We start from the raw sequence: 17,241 nt of genomic DNA, 5'->3' as shown, positions 1-17,241 counted from the left end.
TAATCCCAGCATTGTTCGAGGGCCAACCATAGACATACTCCAGTTCCTTCTGTCTTCAAATGGGACAATGCTGAGATTTGCATTCTACTGTCTCCCAGAACTCCCAATGAGGTTACTCTCCAGGGATACACAGTGGTGTCTCTTAAAAATACTTTCCTTCCCAGCTCACATCCCTCCCCTATTTCTTGGGGACACTCTTAAATAAACTTCTTTCACTCAAATTCTTTTTTTTTTTATTTCATTCTTTTTTTTTTACATTTTTTAAATTTCTTTTCAGCGTAACAGTATTCATTGTTTTTGCACCACACCCTGTTGCTCCATGCAATATGTGCCCTCCCCAATACCCACCACCTGGTTCCCCCAACCTCCCACCCCCCACCACTTCAAAACCCTCAGGTTGTTTTTCAGTGTCACTCAAATTCTTATCTTGGGTTTACTTCTGGGAGAACTCAAACTTCTGAGAACATAACCTATAAATTATACATATGCAAAAATAACATATTCAATTTATTAATTCACCATTGTTTTTATTTGCTAGAGGTTGGGAATATCAAAAGGAAACCAGTTAAATACATTATGACCCACCCACACAAAGGGACACTATGCAGCTGTATAAAAGAATGAAAAAATGCTTTATGCATTGATATAAAACATCTGAGCTATATTAATGAATAAAGCAAGATGCAGAACAGTATAAATAACATGTTATAATTTGTGTAAAAAGCTTGTATTTGTGTATGTGTTTGCATATGCCTAGAATCTTTGTGGAGACCCCAAAATACACACAACCTTGACAGCCCCTTAGGAGGGACCTGAATGGCTGTGGGGACCAGAATGAAGGGAAACTTCACCACAAATGCTTGCACATCTTTTGATTTTTGTAACTGATGGGTTTATCTATCCAAAAAATAAAAATAACATTAAAATAGTAAGTAAATGCATAGATAAAGGGAGGTGCGCCACTGCTCCTTGGGCCTTAAGGACCTCAAGTGTGGAATGGGTGGGCAGGCTCCTGGTGGCTGACCAGATCCTGACTCCACCATGATTCTTCCTGTGTGGTCTCCACCCAACTGCACAGGCTCCCGCAGGTCTATGTCCTTGCCCATGAAAGGAGGTCTCTCTTCCTTTAGCAGGATCAGAATCTGTTGCATTTCCCTTTATGTTCACCCACAGAAGCTGCCATCACTTCTGTCAGGAGGAAGGTCCAATGGCACCTTCACCCACACGTAAGGAATCTGAAGCAATTCCCTTCTTCCTGAGAGGTTGTATTGAAAGCACTCATCCCCTTCCAAGAGACATATGAGTCATGCATACAACTCATGCATATGCTTGTACACACACTTGAACAAACATATACACACATGAATGGAAGTCCAAGCTGTTCTTTCCTAAATGAGTTGCTACCACCCCACTCCCCTAATACATGAATCTGTCCAACAGCCTGAGGACCTGCGCTGTAGGTCTAACCAATGTCTTACTTCCTGCAGGAGAGGCCACTCGAGGGGGAAGGAGCTGCTACTGGGGCTGGGCAGCACTGGGACCAGCTTCACTCATCATGTCCTTGTACTGCCGTTTGAAGAAGCCGAGCTGCGGAGGCAGAGACAAAGGAGTAAGGACCAGCAAAGCCAGGGAAGTGGTGAAGGCCATGCAAACCAGGAGGGGAGAGAATGAGATCAGGAGGCACAAAGAAAAATGTGGCAGACTCTAAAGAGACCTGGGGGGAATGGGGCAGGGAAAGAGAGGCATTAATGTTAGAGACAGGAAAGATAGAAAAGAAATAAAATACAGAAGGAGAAAGGAAAATTAATACCCATATAGTGTCATTCTATACCAGGGACCATTCTAAGTGTACTACATATATTGGGTTAATACCCAATTACCTTCACAAAATGGTATTGACACTCTCATTTTATAGCTGAAGAAACAGACTCTGTGACTTGCTGGGAGTCAAAGCCAGTAATGAGCTGCTGAGTAAGAAGCAGTGAGGGAGAGGGGAGCAGACAGGAAAAAGGGATACCTTGTACAGTCCAGCAGTGATGAGGGCCAGAAGCACGAACCCCCCCACTGAACTGCCCACTATAAGTGGTAAAGGGTTGTGCACTTCAGTTGGCTCCACTTTGGTTTCTGTCTGTGGCAGAGGGAGAGAGGGGTAATGATGAACTTCAGATTTCTAGGGGTTCCCCCAACAGAACTTGAGCACTCCCTGAATCCAATGACTAGCCCCTCCCTGTAGCCTCACTCCTCCTTTTTTTAAAAAAGATTTTATTTCTTTATTTGACAGAGAGAGAGAGATCACAAGTAAACAGTGCAGCAGGCAGAGGGTGAGGGAGAAGGAAGCAGGTTCCCTGCCAAGCGGAGAGCCCAATGTGGGGCTCTATCCCAGGACCCTGAGATCATGACCTGAGCTGAAGGCAGAGGCTTTAACCCACTGAACCACCCGGGCGCCCCCTCACTCCTCCTCCTTCCCCTCCTCCTCCTTCTCCTCCTCCTCCCTCGTCTCACTCTATTGCTTTACCTAGAGATTGCCACAAGCCCAGCCTCCCCTCCTCCCTCCAATAGTCCCTCTGGGTCAGAGAAAAATACCTGGGCCCTCAGAAATGCCTCCTGTCCTGGAAGCATGGCAAACTTCGAATCATTAAACAAGACCTCTGCTGTGCTCACAACCTGAAGATAGTTTGTTGAAGTCTATGGGAGAGAGAGGACGGGAGTTCGACCTGTGGGCATCATGTCTGTGCCCAGCTGAGACTTGGCCCTCACATACCTTGATATACCAGTCAAATGAGAGGTTGCCTTGGAGGGTGATATTGACTTTTTCCTGGATGCCAAAGGTCAGGATGTCACACTGGATTCTCTGGCAGACAGCGATGGAACAGTTCTGGGGAGGGAGCAGAGGGCAGGAATGACTAAGCTGGATACAGAAAATATCCATGCACCCAGTCCACACTGTTGACAGATGGTACTCAGCACTAATAAAGGAACAGTGCTAGTCTGCACGTGTCCCTAAAGCTGGGTTAGGTTTATTCTTACCACAACTGGAGTCTTCTTAAGCTCCACCAGGAAATCAGAGAGAGGGGGTTCCCACTCCTTGCTGTGGCAAGTGCTGGAAAGGTTCTAAGGAAAGAGAGACACTGTGAGAAGGGCAGAAAATGAGGGCTCATGGGTCCACCATCAAGGAGACCGAAATGGCCAAGGTCCAGGAGAGGGTCAAAATGGCTCCAGAATCCAACAACAACAACAACAACAACAACAACAACAACAAAAACAGAGATTTTAGGAAAGACCAGGGCCATGGTGGTAGGAGTTGGGTCACTCCTCAAGCCCAGCTAGACTTACCTTGGAAAAGGTGACTTGGGGGTTGTCCCACACAGTGACCTGGTTCAGCATGGTAGGCACCCAGAAGACCACGCTGATGGGGAGGCTCCTTTGCCCCAAATTGTTGAACTGCACAGTGGGAGGAGGGCAGTGGATATCAGCGCTCTGTCCTTTCTGCTCCCACCAGCAACCAGAGATAGCCTCCCCACTCATGAAAGCCCAGTACACCTAATAAGGCCTCATAATCCCAAGCAGCCTGCCTCTTAATGCTTTCTGGGAGTCAGAAGAGGGTAGGAGTTAAACACACATTTGAAAGCCACTACTAAGTAGTGGCTCTTCCACTACTAGTGGTGAGACCATGACTATTTTCTGTTAACCTCTCTGAGCCTCATTTGTTCCATCTACAAACTGGAGATAATGACAGTCCCTCCTTCAAAGAATCATTGTAATGATAAAATGAGTTAAGTGTGTGTGTGTGTGTGTGTGTGTGTGTGTGCGCGCGCACATGCTCACACAGTCCTGGGTGTGTACAGAATGAAAGTGAGCCTGCAACAGAGCCCAGCACGTAGTAAGCATCTGATGTATGTCTCCCATCATTATTTCCCATTATCACATTCCCATCACATTGATTTCCCTCCCGGGCCTCCTTCTCAGCTACCCACCTCATACTTATGCTCTATAATGTGGCTGGTCTTCTCTGCAGCTATGAAGTTGAGATATTTAGTGGAGACCTCATGGCTGATGGGAGAAAGAAGAAAGTAAAGGAGATATCAGGACTTCAAATGTGTCCTGAGAGGAGGTCTTGGGCTAAGTGTCTTAGGGAATAAACAGACACAAGGGTAATTCTGCCCTGAGAGGGTGCCAGTAGGATGGTGTATAGGAGGCCATATGTGTCAGACACACAGAATGTGCTAGTTTGGGCCATGCACACACATGCACACACACATGCACAAATACAGACACACACACACACACACAAACACACACAAATACACAATGGGCCATGTTTGGCCCAGTGGTAAAGGCAGGGCTAAAGCCCTAGAAGCCAGCACCTGGTGACTACCACGAAGACAGTGTATTTCACAGGCAGCTCCAGCTGGAATTCAGTTTTGTTGGTCCTAGTCGTGTTGTTCTCACTGAAGGGAAACAGAGAGCTTTCTTGTATATCTTTTCCACTAAATTATAATCTCTGTAAGGGCAGGAACCACGGATGTCTTATCCATGCTGTCACACCAGCAGCACTGAGTACAATGCCTGGTACATGGTGGATGCTCAGTTGGTATTTACTGAATGAATGAATGAATGAATGAATACGCTGAAGGGAGAACCAGTGGGGAGAGGGCTGTGGTCCACACTGGGGAGGGGTTTGGGACCTTAAAGTGGGGAAGCTGAGCACAGCACACCTGGTCACATTGGCCTTGAGGAGTAGTCTGTTTCCAAAGGAAGCATCAGATTCCACACCAAATGTGATAGTAAAAGTGACCTGGGGTTAGAGAAAAGAGAGACAGTGAAAAGAATAGAAGAAACAACCCAAATGTCTATCAACTAAAGAATGAATAAATAAAATGTGGTGCATCACCCAGGAATTGACTACTGGGTATTTACCCTAAAGATACAAATGTGGTGATCCGAAGGGACACATGCACCCGAATGTTTATACCAGCAATGTCCACAATACCCAAACAATGGAAAGAACCTAGATGTCTATCAACAGATGAATGGATAAAAAAGATATGGATATATATATACATATATATATATCGATATATATATATATCTCCATATTTATCCATTCATATATATCTCCATATATATATAGATATATAGATATATAGATATTCCAGAAAGATTTCATTTTTTGATGGCTGCATAGTACTCATATATATGTACCTATACATATGTGAATATATATATATTTACATATATAAATATAGTATTCGTATATGTATCTGTATATGTATACATACATATGTATATACATGTATATACATATTTTATTTCTTTTCAGTGTTCCAGAGAGATTTCATTTTTTGATGGCTGCATAGTATTCATATATGTATCTGTATATGTATACATACATATGTATATACATGTATATACATATATACACATGTATACATATATACATGTATATTTTTAAAATTTTAAAAATTAAAGAAAAAAAAGAAAAACAAATCACTTGGGGAAAAAATGAAATCTTGCCATTTTCAATGACATGGATGGAACTAGAGGATATTATGCTAAGCAAAATAAGTCAATCAGAGAAAGACAATCATCATATGATCTCTCTGATATGAGGAATTTGAAAGGCAGGGGTGGGGGTTCATGGGGGGAAGGGAGGGAAAAGTGAAACAAGATGGGACCAGGAAGGGAGAAAACCTAAAAGATTCTTAATATCAGGAAACAAACTGAGGGCTGCTGGCAGCGGGGAGGGATAGGGCGGCTGGGTGATGGACACTGAGGAGGGTATGTGCTATGGTGAGTGCTGTGAATTGTGTAAGACTGCTGATTCACAGACCTGTACCCCTGAAACAAATAATACATTACATGTTAATTTTAAAAATGTGGTGCATCCATATACACTATGGAGTATTATACCTCCATCAGAAAGGATGAATACCCAACTTTTGTAGCAACATGGACGGGACTGGAAGAGATTATGCTGAGTGAAATAAGTCAAGCAGAGAGAGTCAATTATCATATGGTTTCACTTATTTGTGGAGCATAACAAATAACATGGAGGACACGGGGAGATGGAGAGGAGAAGGGAGTTGAGGTAAATTGGAAGGGGAGGTGAACCATGAGAGACTATGGACTCTGAAAAACAACCTGAGGGTTTTGAAGGGGCGGAGGGTGGGAGGTTGGGGGAGCCAGTTGGTGGGTATTATGGAGGGCACGGATTGCATGGAGCACTGGGTGTGGTACATAAACAATGAATTCTGTTACGCTGAAAAGAAATTTTTAAAAATGTGGTGCATCCATATATCAGACTGCTATCCAGCAGTAAAAAGAAACGAAGTATTGATACATGCTGCAAACATGGATGATCCTTGAAAACATGGCCACATACTGTATAAACCCATTTACACGAAATGTCCAGAATAGGTGAATCTAGACACAGAAAACAAATTACTGGCTGCCTAGAACTTGGAGAAATGACAGAACTGGAGCTGATGGCTAAGGAGAGCAGGGTATTTTCTTGAGGTAAAAAAAATTCTAAAATTGATCATGGCGATGAATGTATTAACTCTGTGAACACACTAAAAGCCATTGAACTGTGTGCTTGAAATGGGTGAATTCAATTATATCTCAATAAAACTATCTTTCAAAAAAAGAGAGTCAAAAAGAGAGAGAGAAGAATTCAGGAGAAAACAAAAGAGAAAAAGAGAGGAGGACAGCAGCCTGACCTCTGAGGAGTTTGGGAAGATGGGGTGGTTTATGCTGCAGCTGCTGTTCTTCAAGCCCTCAGGCCCATTGGTGAAGTCATCAGACTCACAAATCAGGCGCCAACGTCGCCATGAGAGCTGCTTCTGGAAGGCAAGGGAGACAGAGGTAGTGATGTCAAGCACCCACTGTAGAGAGAGGGAAAATAAAATCAAACAGAGCCTGAGAAGGATTTGGTTACCTGGGCCACCGACACCCTCCGATAGGACAAGCCAGGCGGGTAGAAGATGGTGACCTGAGTTCTGTAGGAGTCCTCACCCTGGTTTCTCACAGTCAGTGTCACGTTGAAGTCTCGGAGACCACCCACCACCAAGGTGTCCAGGCTGTGGGAAGAATAAGCCAGGCCATGAGATGCTGAGGGCTTCCATGTGGCAAGTCTGCCCTGGTGGGAAGGAGGCACAGATGCTTGGAGAGAGAAGACAGTGGATGGGGCAGCCACACAAACACCTCTGAAGCAGCTGCTCTGTGCCAGGCTCCCTTACAGGCCTGGAGAAGAACAAAGCACCAGGTTGTGGTGCAGATTTGCAGGTAGCAGTGAGGAAAAGAAACTCACCCCATAAAAGTGAAGGTGATGCTGAGGTCATCATGGCAGATGCTGTCACTGCCACAATTCTGCTCAAAGGGAAACTACCAAAAAAAAAAAAAAAAAGAGAGAGAGAAAGGAAAGAATGAAATGATGTGAAATGAAACAATAAAACAAATTATTGAAATAAAATTACGTGAAATGAAATAAAATGTGCTTCAGTGATCTTGGCCTCTGGTCCCTTCCATGCCCCTGCAGGACCACAAGTTGAGGACTCACCAAAGCTGTGAAGTGTCTCTGAGCATCCACAGCCAGCAATGGCTGGAGGTTCTTGAATGAGGACAAAGGCTTCCCCACCAGAGAGAAGTTGAAGTGCAGGATGATGGGGGTCACTGAGTCCTCTACACAATACTGAGAGATAACAGGGGTTTAAGGGTCTGCCTTCCTCAGCTTCCCAAGCCCACCCCATGCTTGAAAGACCCAGAAGTGTGGCCATCTCTTGCTCACCACTAACAGTAGCTTTAGGGTTTCACATTCTTGATTCAGCGTCAAGATCCTTGTCTGTCTGCGTGTGCTGTTCTTTGTCTCATCAAAGACAACTCGGGGATGTGGGAGACTTGGGTCCAGAGCCAGGTCATATGTAACGATGCTCTGGATCTCTCCTGAGGGGGGCAGGGCAGCATGGTGGTGAGGAGGCCAGCTTTGGAGTCAAACAAGCATGAGTTTGAGGTTCAGATCTATTGCTCTCCAACCATATAATTTTTGGCATGTTATATGACCTCTTTGAATCTCCATTCCTTATTTTTAATTTGAGAATAATAATTGTACCTTCTTCATGGTGAAAATTAAATGAAATAGTGTTCATGAAGCATTTAGCACAATGCCTGCTACATAGCAAGTGCTCAATAAATGGCAGTTATTCTGTTACATACTAAAATATTAAGTATATTTTCCTGGAAACTCTCAACTTTTTTCTTTACTTTGGTCTTCAGAAGTTTGTGCTTTGGTATGGTACAATATATAATGTCTTATACATTGGAATAATATACTCTGGTATGGTTTCCTTTATATTTATCCTTCTTTGATTTGGCAGAGAATCTTGATGTCTTTCATCAGTTTTAGAAAACGTGTTACCACTATTTTGTTGCTTCTTTCTTATTCTCTCTCTTTCTTCTGTTTGGAATTCCAATTATGTATTTATTAAATTTTTCACTGTGTTCCATATGTCTTGTGATTTTTCTCTGTATTTTTCATCCTTTTTTCTCTCCATGTGTTAACTGAAATATTTTCAGTTGATTTATTTTCCAGTTCACCAATTCTCTGTTCTGCTTCTAATCTATTAAATGTATTTATTGAGCTCTTATTATCAGTCTCTCTATTTTTCAGTGCTAGATTGCCATTTTAATCTATTTTATGATTTCCAGGTCTTTTCTAAACTTCACCACTTCCTCTTTTTTCTTAAAGATATTCACTGTAGTTATTTTTAAATTCCTAATAACTCTAATTCCTGAATCACCTATCAGTCTATTTCTATTATCTACTGTTTCTCTTCGTTGCTGGTCTGAATAGACATTGTTCCAATAGAAAGACCAAGTTGCTTACCAATATCTCTCTCACATTTCTGTCTCCCCAGCACTGGAGAGCTCAACTTCTACTCAACTCTTTAGCTTCTATCTTCTACTGAGTTTCTTAGAGTACTGACCTAGATGTACATGGGTTAAGAAGTCAGCCAATGACTTGAGAGGAATTTATACTGCACCTTCTGTGCAATTCTCTACTCTCCAACATTTTGCTCTCAGTGTCTTGCCATGCTGGCTGCCCCAAACTGACTACTATCTCCTCAGCCCAGTAAGATTACTGCTAGAAACCTAATTTTATTTCCTTCCCATTTCTCCCTAGTACCACTGTTACTATTCCTCCATATCAAGCACAATGCTACTTTTTCAGAATAGAGATAAGGAGAAAGTCAAGTTAGTTGTGAAAAAATGCATGTTTGAATGTTTTGTGAATTTGTGTTTAGCTTCATCAACCCAAACTCCCATTTAAATGAGTCATCTCTTGAGCTTTAAAAAAATCCTGGTTAGTTCACAGGTGTGGGGCCATTGCTTCTCTGGAGAACTGAGAGAGTAAGGGAGTACCACATACTCACTTTTTGGTGGAGTTTGCTGGGGCTCTCCCCCCAGCCAGAGAAGTGCCTATTCACTCCAGCTAAGCTTATAAAAGCCTGCCAAAACCTGTCTGGAAGTTTGCTCTAAACTGACAGAAGGCTGGGAAGACTGGAGTGGTCCACCCATCAATGTCTCTAGTCATTTAACCCTTTCAGACTTACCTACCCAGCCTCACCTACTCTTAGTCGGTCTCGTGTGTTCTTGCGAACATGGAGGCAAACTCTGACCTCTCCAGCAGTCTGGCCTTTCTCCACCTTTTCATGACACTCAAACACATTTCTTGCCACTTCTTTGGGTGTGAACTCCATGGTCACCTCAAGACGCAGCACAGGCTGGGATCTGTAGGGACACCAGAGGGCCATCAGGGGCCTTCAGGCAATAAAGCCATTTCTTAAAGAGAAGATATTTGGTGTGCTCTAAAAGAAGCTCTCACCTGAGCAGCATCACATGGCCTTGGGCCCCTATAGCCAGGTCTACCAGTCCATCCATTGTGAGGTCCTGGCCCCCACTTAGTGACTGACCAAAGTACTGGAGCCTGGGGGAGACCTGGGAGCCTTGAATCCTCTGAGGGTAGAAAGGGGGAGAGAAAGGGAGTGGGAAAGAATAGGAAAGTGTGTAATTCAATTGCCCAGAGTGACCCCAGGGCTCCACTTAGTCGCATCTCCTACAGCTTCTCGAGGAAATTAAGGCATTATTCAGCTTTAGACCACAGCCTTGAGATGACACCCAAAATTTCTATCAATTACCCAGGTTTTCCAAGAAAAACAAAGTTATACAGGAAAGACGTGATACAGCATGCTATTTGACCAAGCTGAATCTTTTAACATGGTCAGAATAAAGCAAACACTGAATATTGATCTTACCAAAATTCTCATCTAAGGAGTGGAGCAAGAGGGCAAAAGGTCAGAGGTGGCAAGATTTCTGAAAGCAAGCTCAGTCCTCACCTCCCATAATGGGAAGTCAATGTTAAAAAAATAATGAAGAAGCAACAAAATCATCATGTCATTGAGAATTATGGAGAATCGTTGAAAGAGCTGCAAGAAGTTTCAAGAGAAGAGAAAATAAAGAGAAGTCACTGTGTGAGGGTGGTGATTGTTATTTTTCATAATGATACTTTAAGAATAATTTTAACTCTTTTAATCTATGTGCAAGAATAACACTGTAACATTAAAGAGGGCATGTGATGTGATGAGCACTAGGTGTAATGTTCAACTGATGAATTATTGAACACTAAATCTGAAAGTAATGATGTACTTATGTTGACTAACTAAATTTAAATTTTAAAAAAAACACTCTACAATGGAGGCATAATACTCCATAGTGTATATGGACCACATCTTCCTTATCCATTCGTCCGTTGAAGGGCATCTTGGTTCTTTCCACAGTTTGGCAACCGTGGCCATTGCTGCTATAAACATTGGGGTACAGATGGCCCTTCTTTTCACTACATCTGTATCTTTGGGGTAAGTACCCAGTGGTGCAATTGCAGGGTCATAGGGAAGCTCTATTTTTAATTTCTTGAGGAATCTCCACACTCTTCTCCAAAGAGGCTGCACCAATTGCATTCCCACCAACAGTGTAAGAGGGTTCCCCTTTCTCCACATCCCCTCCAACACATGTTGTTTCCTGTCTTGCTAATTTTGGCCATTCTGACTGGTGTAAGGTGATATCTCAATGTGGTTTTAATTTGAATCTCCCTGATGGCTAGTGATGATGAACCTCCATCAGAAAGGATGAATACCCAACTTTTGTAGCAACATGGACGGGACTGGAAGAGATTATGCTGAGTGAAATAAATCAAGCAGAGAGAGTCAATTATCATATGGTTTCACTTATTTGTGGAGCATAACAAATAGCATGGAAGACATGGGGAGTTAGGAGAAGGGAGTTGGGGGAAATCGGAAGGGGAGATGAACAATGAGAGACTATGGACTCTGAAAAACAATCTGAAGGGTTTGAATAGGTGGGGGGGGGTGGGAGGTTGAGGGAACCAGGTGGTGGGTATTAGAGAGGGCACAGATTGTATGGAGCACTGGGTGTGATACAAAAACAATGAATACTGTTATGTTGAAAATAAATTTTAAAAATGATGATTAAAAAAAAACTCTACGAATAACAGCCAAATAAATTTAAAGGAAATTTTAAAAGTGATTTTTGTCATGCATTTAATACCACTGAATTGCACACCTGAAAAATGGTTAAGATGGTAAATTTTACGTCATGTATATTTTACCTCAGTTTTTTAAAAAGTGACTTTGTCAACTAAAACGAAGGATGAGGAAGCATGAGTTACTGGGAATGTGCTAAATCTTAATCTAGATGGTGCTTACTCAGCTTCACTGATATGTAAAAATTCATCATTTAAGATTTGTGTGTTTACTGAATGTACATTATGCCTCAAAGTTTTTTGAGAAAAAATTATGGTATTCTGTTGGGAGGAAGTTTTGTTTTGTAATTAAGTATAATGTAAAATTAAGTAGTTGGGAGAGCCACAGCATGCTTACTTATCCAAACACTAACCACCCTCCATCCCTAACCGTAGAGAAAAAGCAAGACAAAACACAAACAGTGGAACAGGATAGGATAAGTAGAACAGCAGAAAAGGACAGAATGATCTTTTTTGAAGATAAAGTAAAACTAGAGCCTTCACACCCCATATACACAGAGAAGCAACAGGTGTGAGTGAAAAAAGGCCTAATTATAAGAGTCACACAATGGTGGAAAGAGGCTCCATGATGCAGAGAGAAGTAAGGCAGTGGTTCTTAGCCCTGGCAGCAACAAACATCTTTAAAATACTAGAGTGGGTGTAGCATGTAAGTGATGAATCACTGAATTCTATTCCTGAGACCAATATTGCACTGTATGTTAACTAACTAGAATTTAAGTAAAATTTTAAAGACACAATAAAATAATAAAAATATAAAACTTTTAATAAATAAATAAATAAATTTAATAAATAAGTAAAATGCTGGCGCCTACATGGTATACTATTCTATTTATATGAAGTTCTAGAATGAGTAAAACTAATCTATGGTGGAAAATAATCAGAACAGTGGTTTCCTTTCAAATAGAGCAGTGTCAGAAATTGACTGGATAGTGGCAGGAGAGAACTTCCTGGAGTGGTAATTATGTTCTATATCTTGATAGGAATGTGGGTTACACAGATGTATGCATTTGTGAAAATCATTGAATGGCAAAGGATTTGTGCATCTCCTATCTATAAATGTTATCTTAAAAACAACAGTCAGTAAATATTGAATTCTAATTAGTGATATTCTAACTAGATATATTTAACTAGAATATCCAACTAGATATTCTAACTAGTGAATTCTAGTTAACTACTTAAGTAGTTAAGGGCATTGTAACTTACTTGGAAATGCATTAAAAAACAGGATAGACTCATGGATGGATGGAAATAGAGTGAATCAAGGAATGTATGTGTGATAACATAAGTGGTCAATGTTAACTGTAGATCTAGGTTGTAAATATATGGGTGTTCGTTGTACAATTCCTTCAACTTTGCTGTAAATTTGAAAATTTTCCAAATAAGATGCTGGAAATCTCTATTGATACCTGGGGCACCAACTCCAGACTAATTAAATTAGAACCCATACTAGCAGGGCCTAAGCATCTGTGTTTTTTAAAAATCCTTCAGGTAATTTCATTGTGTTGATAGGATTGAACCTCTGGCATGAGAGATTTGGCAGAAGCTATGGAGGGACTGAAAGGAAAAACACTTAAGAAAAATGTGAAGCTGGAAAAAAGCCAGAGACCCAAGGGTGGAAGAGCAGTGGGTGTGATGGCAGTGAGGGGAAGGAACCATACTGTGGGAGTCCCTCTAAATAGTGGACTCCATTTAGCAGGTAATAGGGAGGTATTTCAGAGAGGAAACCAGTTGTGGCAACCAAAATTTCAAGTGACCAACTACCAAGATGGGCTACATAATTTGCAGGATCGAGTACCCAAAAAAAAATAAATAAATAAAATAAAAGTGCAGAACACCTTGTTCAAAAATTAATAATTTCAAGAAAGCAAGAGCAGAGCATTAAACTAAGAGCAAGATCCTTCTTACTTTCAGTACTAAAACTAGGACAGATTTGAGCAAACCAGGACTATTGGTCTCCCTACCAAGACTGACTGAGATTCAGAAGAAAACAACGCCTACATCCCAATACTTCCAGCTGGTCAGGTACAACCTCTGAGTTTTAATCTCCTCATCTAATCTATAAAGTGGGGGTGGTGATGTCCCATGCGCCTCCTATAGTTGTGGCAAGAATTTTCATAAAATGTGTTATTACTTTTAAAGGTTCTGAATAGTAGTATTGGGAGAATTGATCTGGCAGCCATGGGGATGCTGAATGAGAAAGGGACAGATCAACAAAGAGGCTACTGACATAATGGGGACAGTGACCCGACCTTACCTGGCTGTGGGACAGGCTGATGCCCGGTCCTGAGGTTCCATGAAATAGGTAGACAGCACCCTCGTTCTCCTGCTCTCCTGGGGCCCCGATGGCCACATCTGTCAGCTTGTCCCCATTTACATCCCCCAGCACAGTCATGGCTGCCCCAAAGCGGCCCCAGGGATGGCCCAGCTCCCCGCGGAGAATAGCCCCACACTGCCACTTAGCCCTCTGTTGAATAAAAAGAATGTCAAGTCCCAACCCAGGCAATTCCTCAACTCCACACCCAGGCCACACCCAGCCCAGGCTCCAGGAGCCACTTACCCCCCGAGGCAAAGGGCATACAGACACCTGGCCTCCCCTTGTCTGCTCATAGTAATGGGGGGCCCCGATGAGGACCAGGTCCGAGGTGCCATCTTTGTCAATATCCACAGAGCAGAGGGAGGACCCAAAGTAGGAGCCAATCTGAAAGAAATGAGCCCAGGATCACATCTCTTGCCACCAAAATCAATGTGTGAGTGTTTTCTCCCTGTGAGGAAAAAATCATACCAGCTGGGGAAAGGACTTGGAAGCAGATGTTATTTTCTTTATGATTCAAATTCTCATTTGAATGTACTGCCAGCTAGAGGAAAATATTAGAGAGTTGATGGGAAGAGGCTGAGTATTTACCAACAATGGTGTTCCAGGGAGATGATTAGTACAGCAAAGAAACTACACAGAAAAGCCTAGGAGAGAATACAGAATATCTTCAATGTTGACAGTCTGGCTAGTAAGGAATCAACTGGCTTAAGTTAAAAATAACTTGCTACAGGAATTTTTTTTGCATGGTATTGAGCAGTATTGTCTATCTTTTAAAATAATTTTTATTTTTTTTTAAGATTTTTTATTTATTTATTTGACAGAGAGAGAGATCACAAGTAGACGGAGAGGCAGGCAGAGAGAGAGAGAGAGAGGGAAGCAGGCTTCCTGCTGAGCAGAGAGCCCGATGCGGGACTCGATCCCAGGACCCTGAGATCATGACCTGAGCTGAAGGCAGCGGCTTAACCCACTGAGCCACCCAGGCGCCCCTAAAATAATTTTTAAAGTATGTTTCCAAAAAACAAAAATATGTTCATTCTGTAGAATTCACCCACAAGACTCGTCCATTTAGTCATTCATTCATTCATTCATTCATTCATTTACAAAGTTTTGTTCTTTGCTGAGCATGAGACTGGGTAGTGGAAACACAGTGCTTTCCAGGGCTCTCCATGGAGCAGGAGACAAACAGGGAGATGTATTTAGCAATTTCAAAGTGGGGCAAGTTCCAGGAAGGAAAAGTGTAGGAGATGTCAAGACATGAGTCAATACAATCTGATTTCTGCACCACACACCATTGATGAAGGCCTCACTCATTGCCCAATAAAGGCATTTAAGCTTTAACCTAAAGTCAGTAGGATTTTTTGTCTTTAGGTCAAGTTGATTAGGGTATAATTTACATACAATAAAATTCAGCCTCTTTAGTACAGTTTTGTAAGTTTTGACAAATGCATGAAGTAATGTAACCACCACCAATGATCAAGATATAAGTTTCATCACTCCCAAAATATTCCATGTTCTAATGTAATCAACCTCTTCCCTCCAACACTAACCCCTGGCAGCCACTGATCTGTTTTCTGTCCCTCAGTTTTTCCTTTTCCAAAATGTTGTATGAATGGAATTATATAGTATGTAGCCTTTCATGTCTGGCTCCTTTCACCCAGAGAAATGCATTTAAGATTCAGTCAGGTTGTTACATATATAAGTAGTCCATTCCTTTTTATTTCCAATATTTCTGATATTCCATTATATGGATGTACCACAGTTTGTTTATTCATTCCCCAGTTGAGTGACACTTGGACTGTTTCTCGTTTTTAGCAATTATGAATAGAGCCACTGGAAACATTCACATATAGGTTTTCATGTGAACATCTGTTATTGTTTTTCCTAAGTAAATACCTCAAAGTGAGATTGCCGGTATGGTAACAGCATATTAAACTTTGTAAGACATTGACAAATTGTTTCCAAAGTAGGCATGCCATTTTTCATTCAGACAGAAATGTATGAGGATTTTAGTTGTAGCACATCCTTGCCAGGACTTGATATTGCCAGTTTACTACCTTCTGTTAATCATTCTAATAGCTATGTGATAGTATCTAATAGTCATTCTAATTTGCCTTTTTGTAATGATTAATGACATGGAGGATGTTTTCATGTGCTTACTTGCCATCTCTATCTTCTTTGGTGAAGTGTCTGTTAAAATATTTAGCTTACTGGGATGCCTGGGTGGCTCAGTCAGTTATGCGTCTGCCTTCGGCTCAGATCATGATCCCAGGGTCCTGGGATCAAGTTCCACATCAGGTTCCTTGCTCAGTGGGGAGCCTGCTTCTCCCCGCTTCCTTTTTTGCTTCCCCTGCTTGTGCTCTCTCTTACTTCTCTGACAAATAAAATCTTTTAAAAAATATTTAGCTTGTGCTCACTTTGGCAACATATATACTAAAAAAAAAATATTTAGCTTACTTCTTAATTGGATTGTTTAATTTCTTAGTGTTGAGTTTTTGAGAATCTTTTATATATTCTGGATATAAGTCTTTTGTCAGCTACATAATTTTAAAAAGAAGAAAAATTGGCAAATATTTTCTCCCAATCTGTAGCTTGTCTGTTCATTCTCTTAAGTGTATCTTTTTTTTAATTATGTTATGTTAGTCACCATAAAATACATAACTTTTTGATGCAGTGTTCCAAGATTCATTGTTTATGTACAACACCCAGTGCTCCATGCAATACATGCCCTCCTTAACACCCACCACCAGGTTCACCTATCCCCCCATTCCCCTCCCCCTCTAAAATGCTGTTTGTTTCTCAGAGTCCACGGTCTCTCATGCCTTGTCTCCCCCTCCAATTTCCCCCAATTCACTTTTCTTTTCCTTCTCCTAATATCCTCCATGTTATTCCTTATGCTCCACAAGTGAAACCATATGATAATTGACTGTCTCTGCTTGACTGATTTCACTCAGCATAATCTCCAGCCCCATCCATGTTGATACAAAACTTGGGTGTTCATCCTTTCTGATAGAGGTGTAATATCCCATTGTATATATGGACCATATCTTCTTTATCCTTTCGTCTGTTGAAGGGCATCTTCACTCTTCCCACAGTTTGGCAATTGTGGCCATTGCTACTATGAACATTGGGGTATAGATCACCCTTCTTTTCTCTACATCTGTCTCTTTGACGTAAATACCCAGTAGTACAATTGCAGAGTCATAGGGTAGCTCTATTTTGAATTTCTTAAGGAATCTCCACACTGTTTTCCAAAGTGGCTGCACCAACTTGCATTCCCACCAACAGTGTAAGAGGGTTCCCCTTTCTCCACATC

The 17,241-nt window shown here is 41.7% G+C and overlaps 1 protein-coding gene across 4 annotated transcripts in view; it reads right to left on the bottom strand.

The window, feature by feature from the left end:
- Positions 1–350: 350 nt before the first annotated feature.
- Positions 351–17,241, bottom strand: part of ITGAM (integrin subunit alpha M) — a 50,400-nt gene continuing 33,509 nt past the window's right edge. For 2 of the 4 annotated variants that reach the window (XM_047714412.1, XM_047714408.1), the window contains 18 exons: positions 14,172–14,312; positions 13,869–14,078; positions 9,881–10,011; positions 9,623–9,786; positions 7,787–7,941; positions 7,559–7,690; positions 7,310–7,383; positions 6,938–7,079; positions 6,720–6,842; positions 4,716–4,795; positions 4,365–4,448; positions 3,975–4,050; positions 3,334–3,441; positions 3,028–3,111; positions 2,762–2,875; positions 2,584–2,685; positions 2,018–2,128; positions 351–1,587 (listed from right to left, as the gene is read on the bottom strand). In XM_047714412.1, the coding sequence (XP_047570368.1) occupies positions 1,516–1,587; positions 2,018–2,128; positions 2,584–2,685; positions 2,762–2,875; positions 3,028–3,111; positions 3,334–3,441; positions 3,975–4,050; positions 4,365–4,448; positions 4,716–4,795; positions 6,720–6,842; positions 6,938–7,079; positions 7,310–7,383; positions 7,559–7,690; positions 7,787–7,941; positions 9,623–9,786; positions 9,881–10,011; positions 13,869–14,078; positions 14,172–14,312 (2,103 nt within the window). In that variant the 3' untranslated portion in view covers positions 351–1,515. The remainder of the gene's footprint in view (positions 1,588–2,017; positions 2,129–2,583; positions 2,686–2,761; positions 2,876–3,027; positions 3,112–3,333; positions 3,442–3,974; positions 4,051–4,364; positions 4,449–4,715; positions 4,796–6,719; positions 6,843–6,937; positions 7,080–7,309; positions 7,384–7,558; positions 7,691–7,786; positions 7,942–9,622; positions 9,787–9,880; positions 10,012–13,868; positions 14,079–14,171; positions 14,313–17,241) is intronic. The other 2 variants (XM_047714409.1, XM_047714411.1) reach the window with 2 other exon arrangements.

The sequence above is a fragment of the Lutra lutra genome, chromosome 18 (genome assembly GCF_902655055.1).
Source record: "Lutra lutra chromosome 18, mLutLut1.2, whole genome shotgun sequence".
Classification (NCBI taxonomy): domain Eukaryota; kingdom Metazoa; phylum Chordata; class Mammalia; order Carnivora; family Mustelidae; genus Lutra; species Lutra lutra.
The sequence above is the reverse complement of the archived record's forward strand: the minus strand, read 5'-3'. Positions and strand labels throughout refer to the sequence as shown.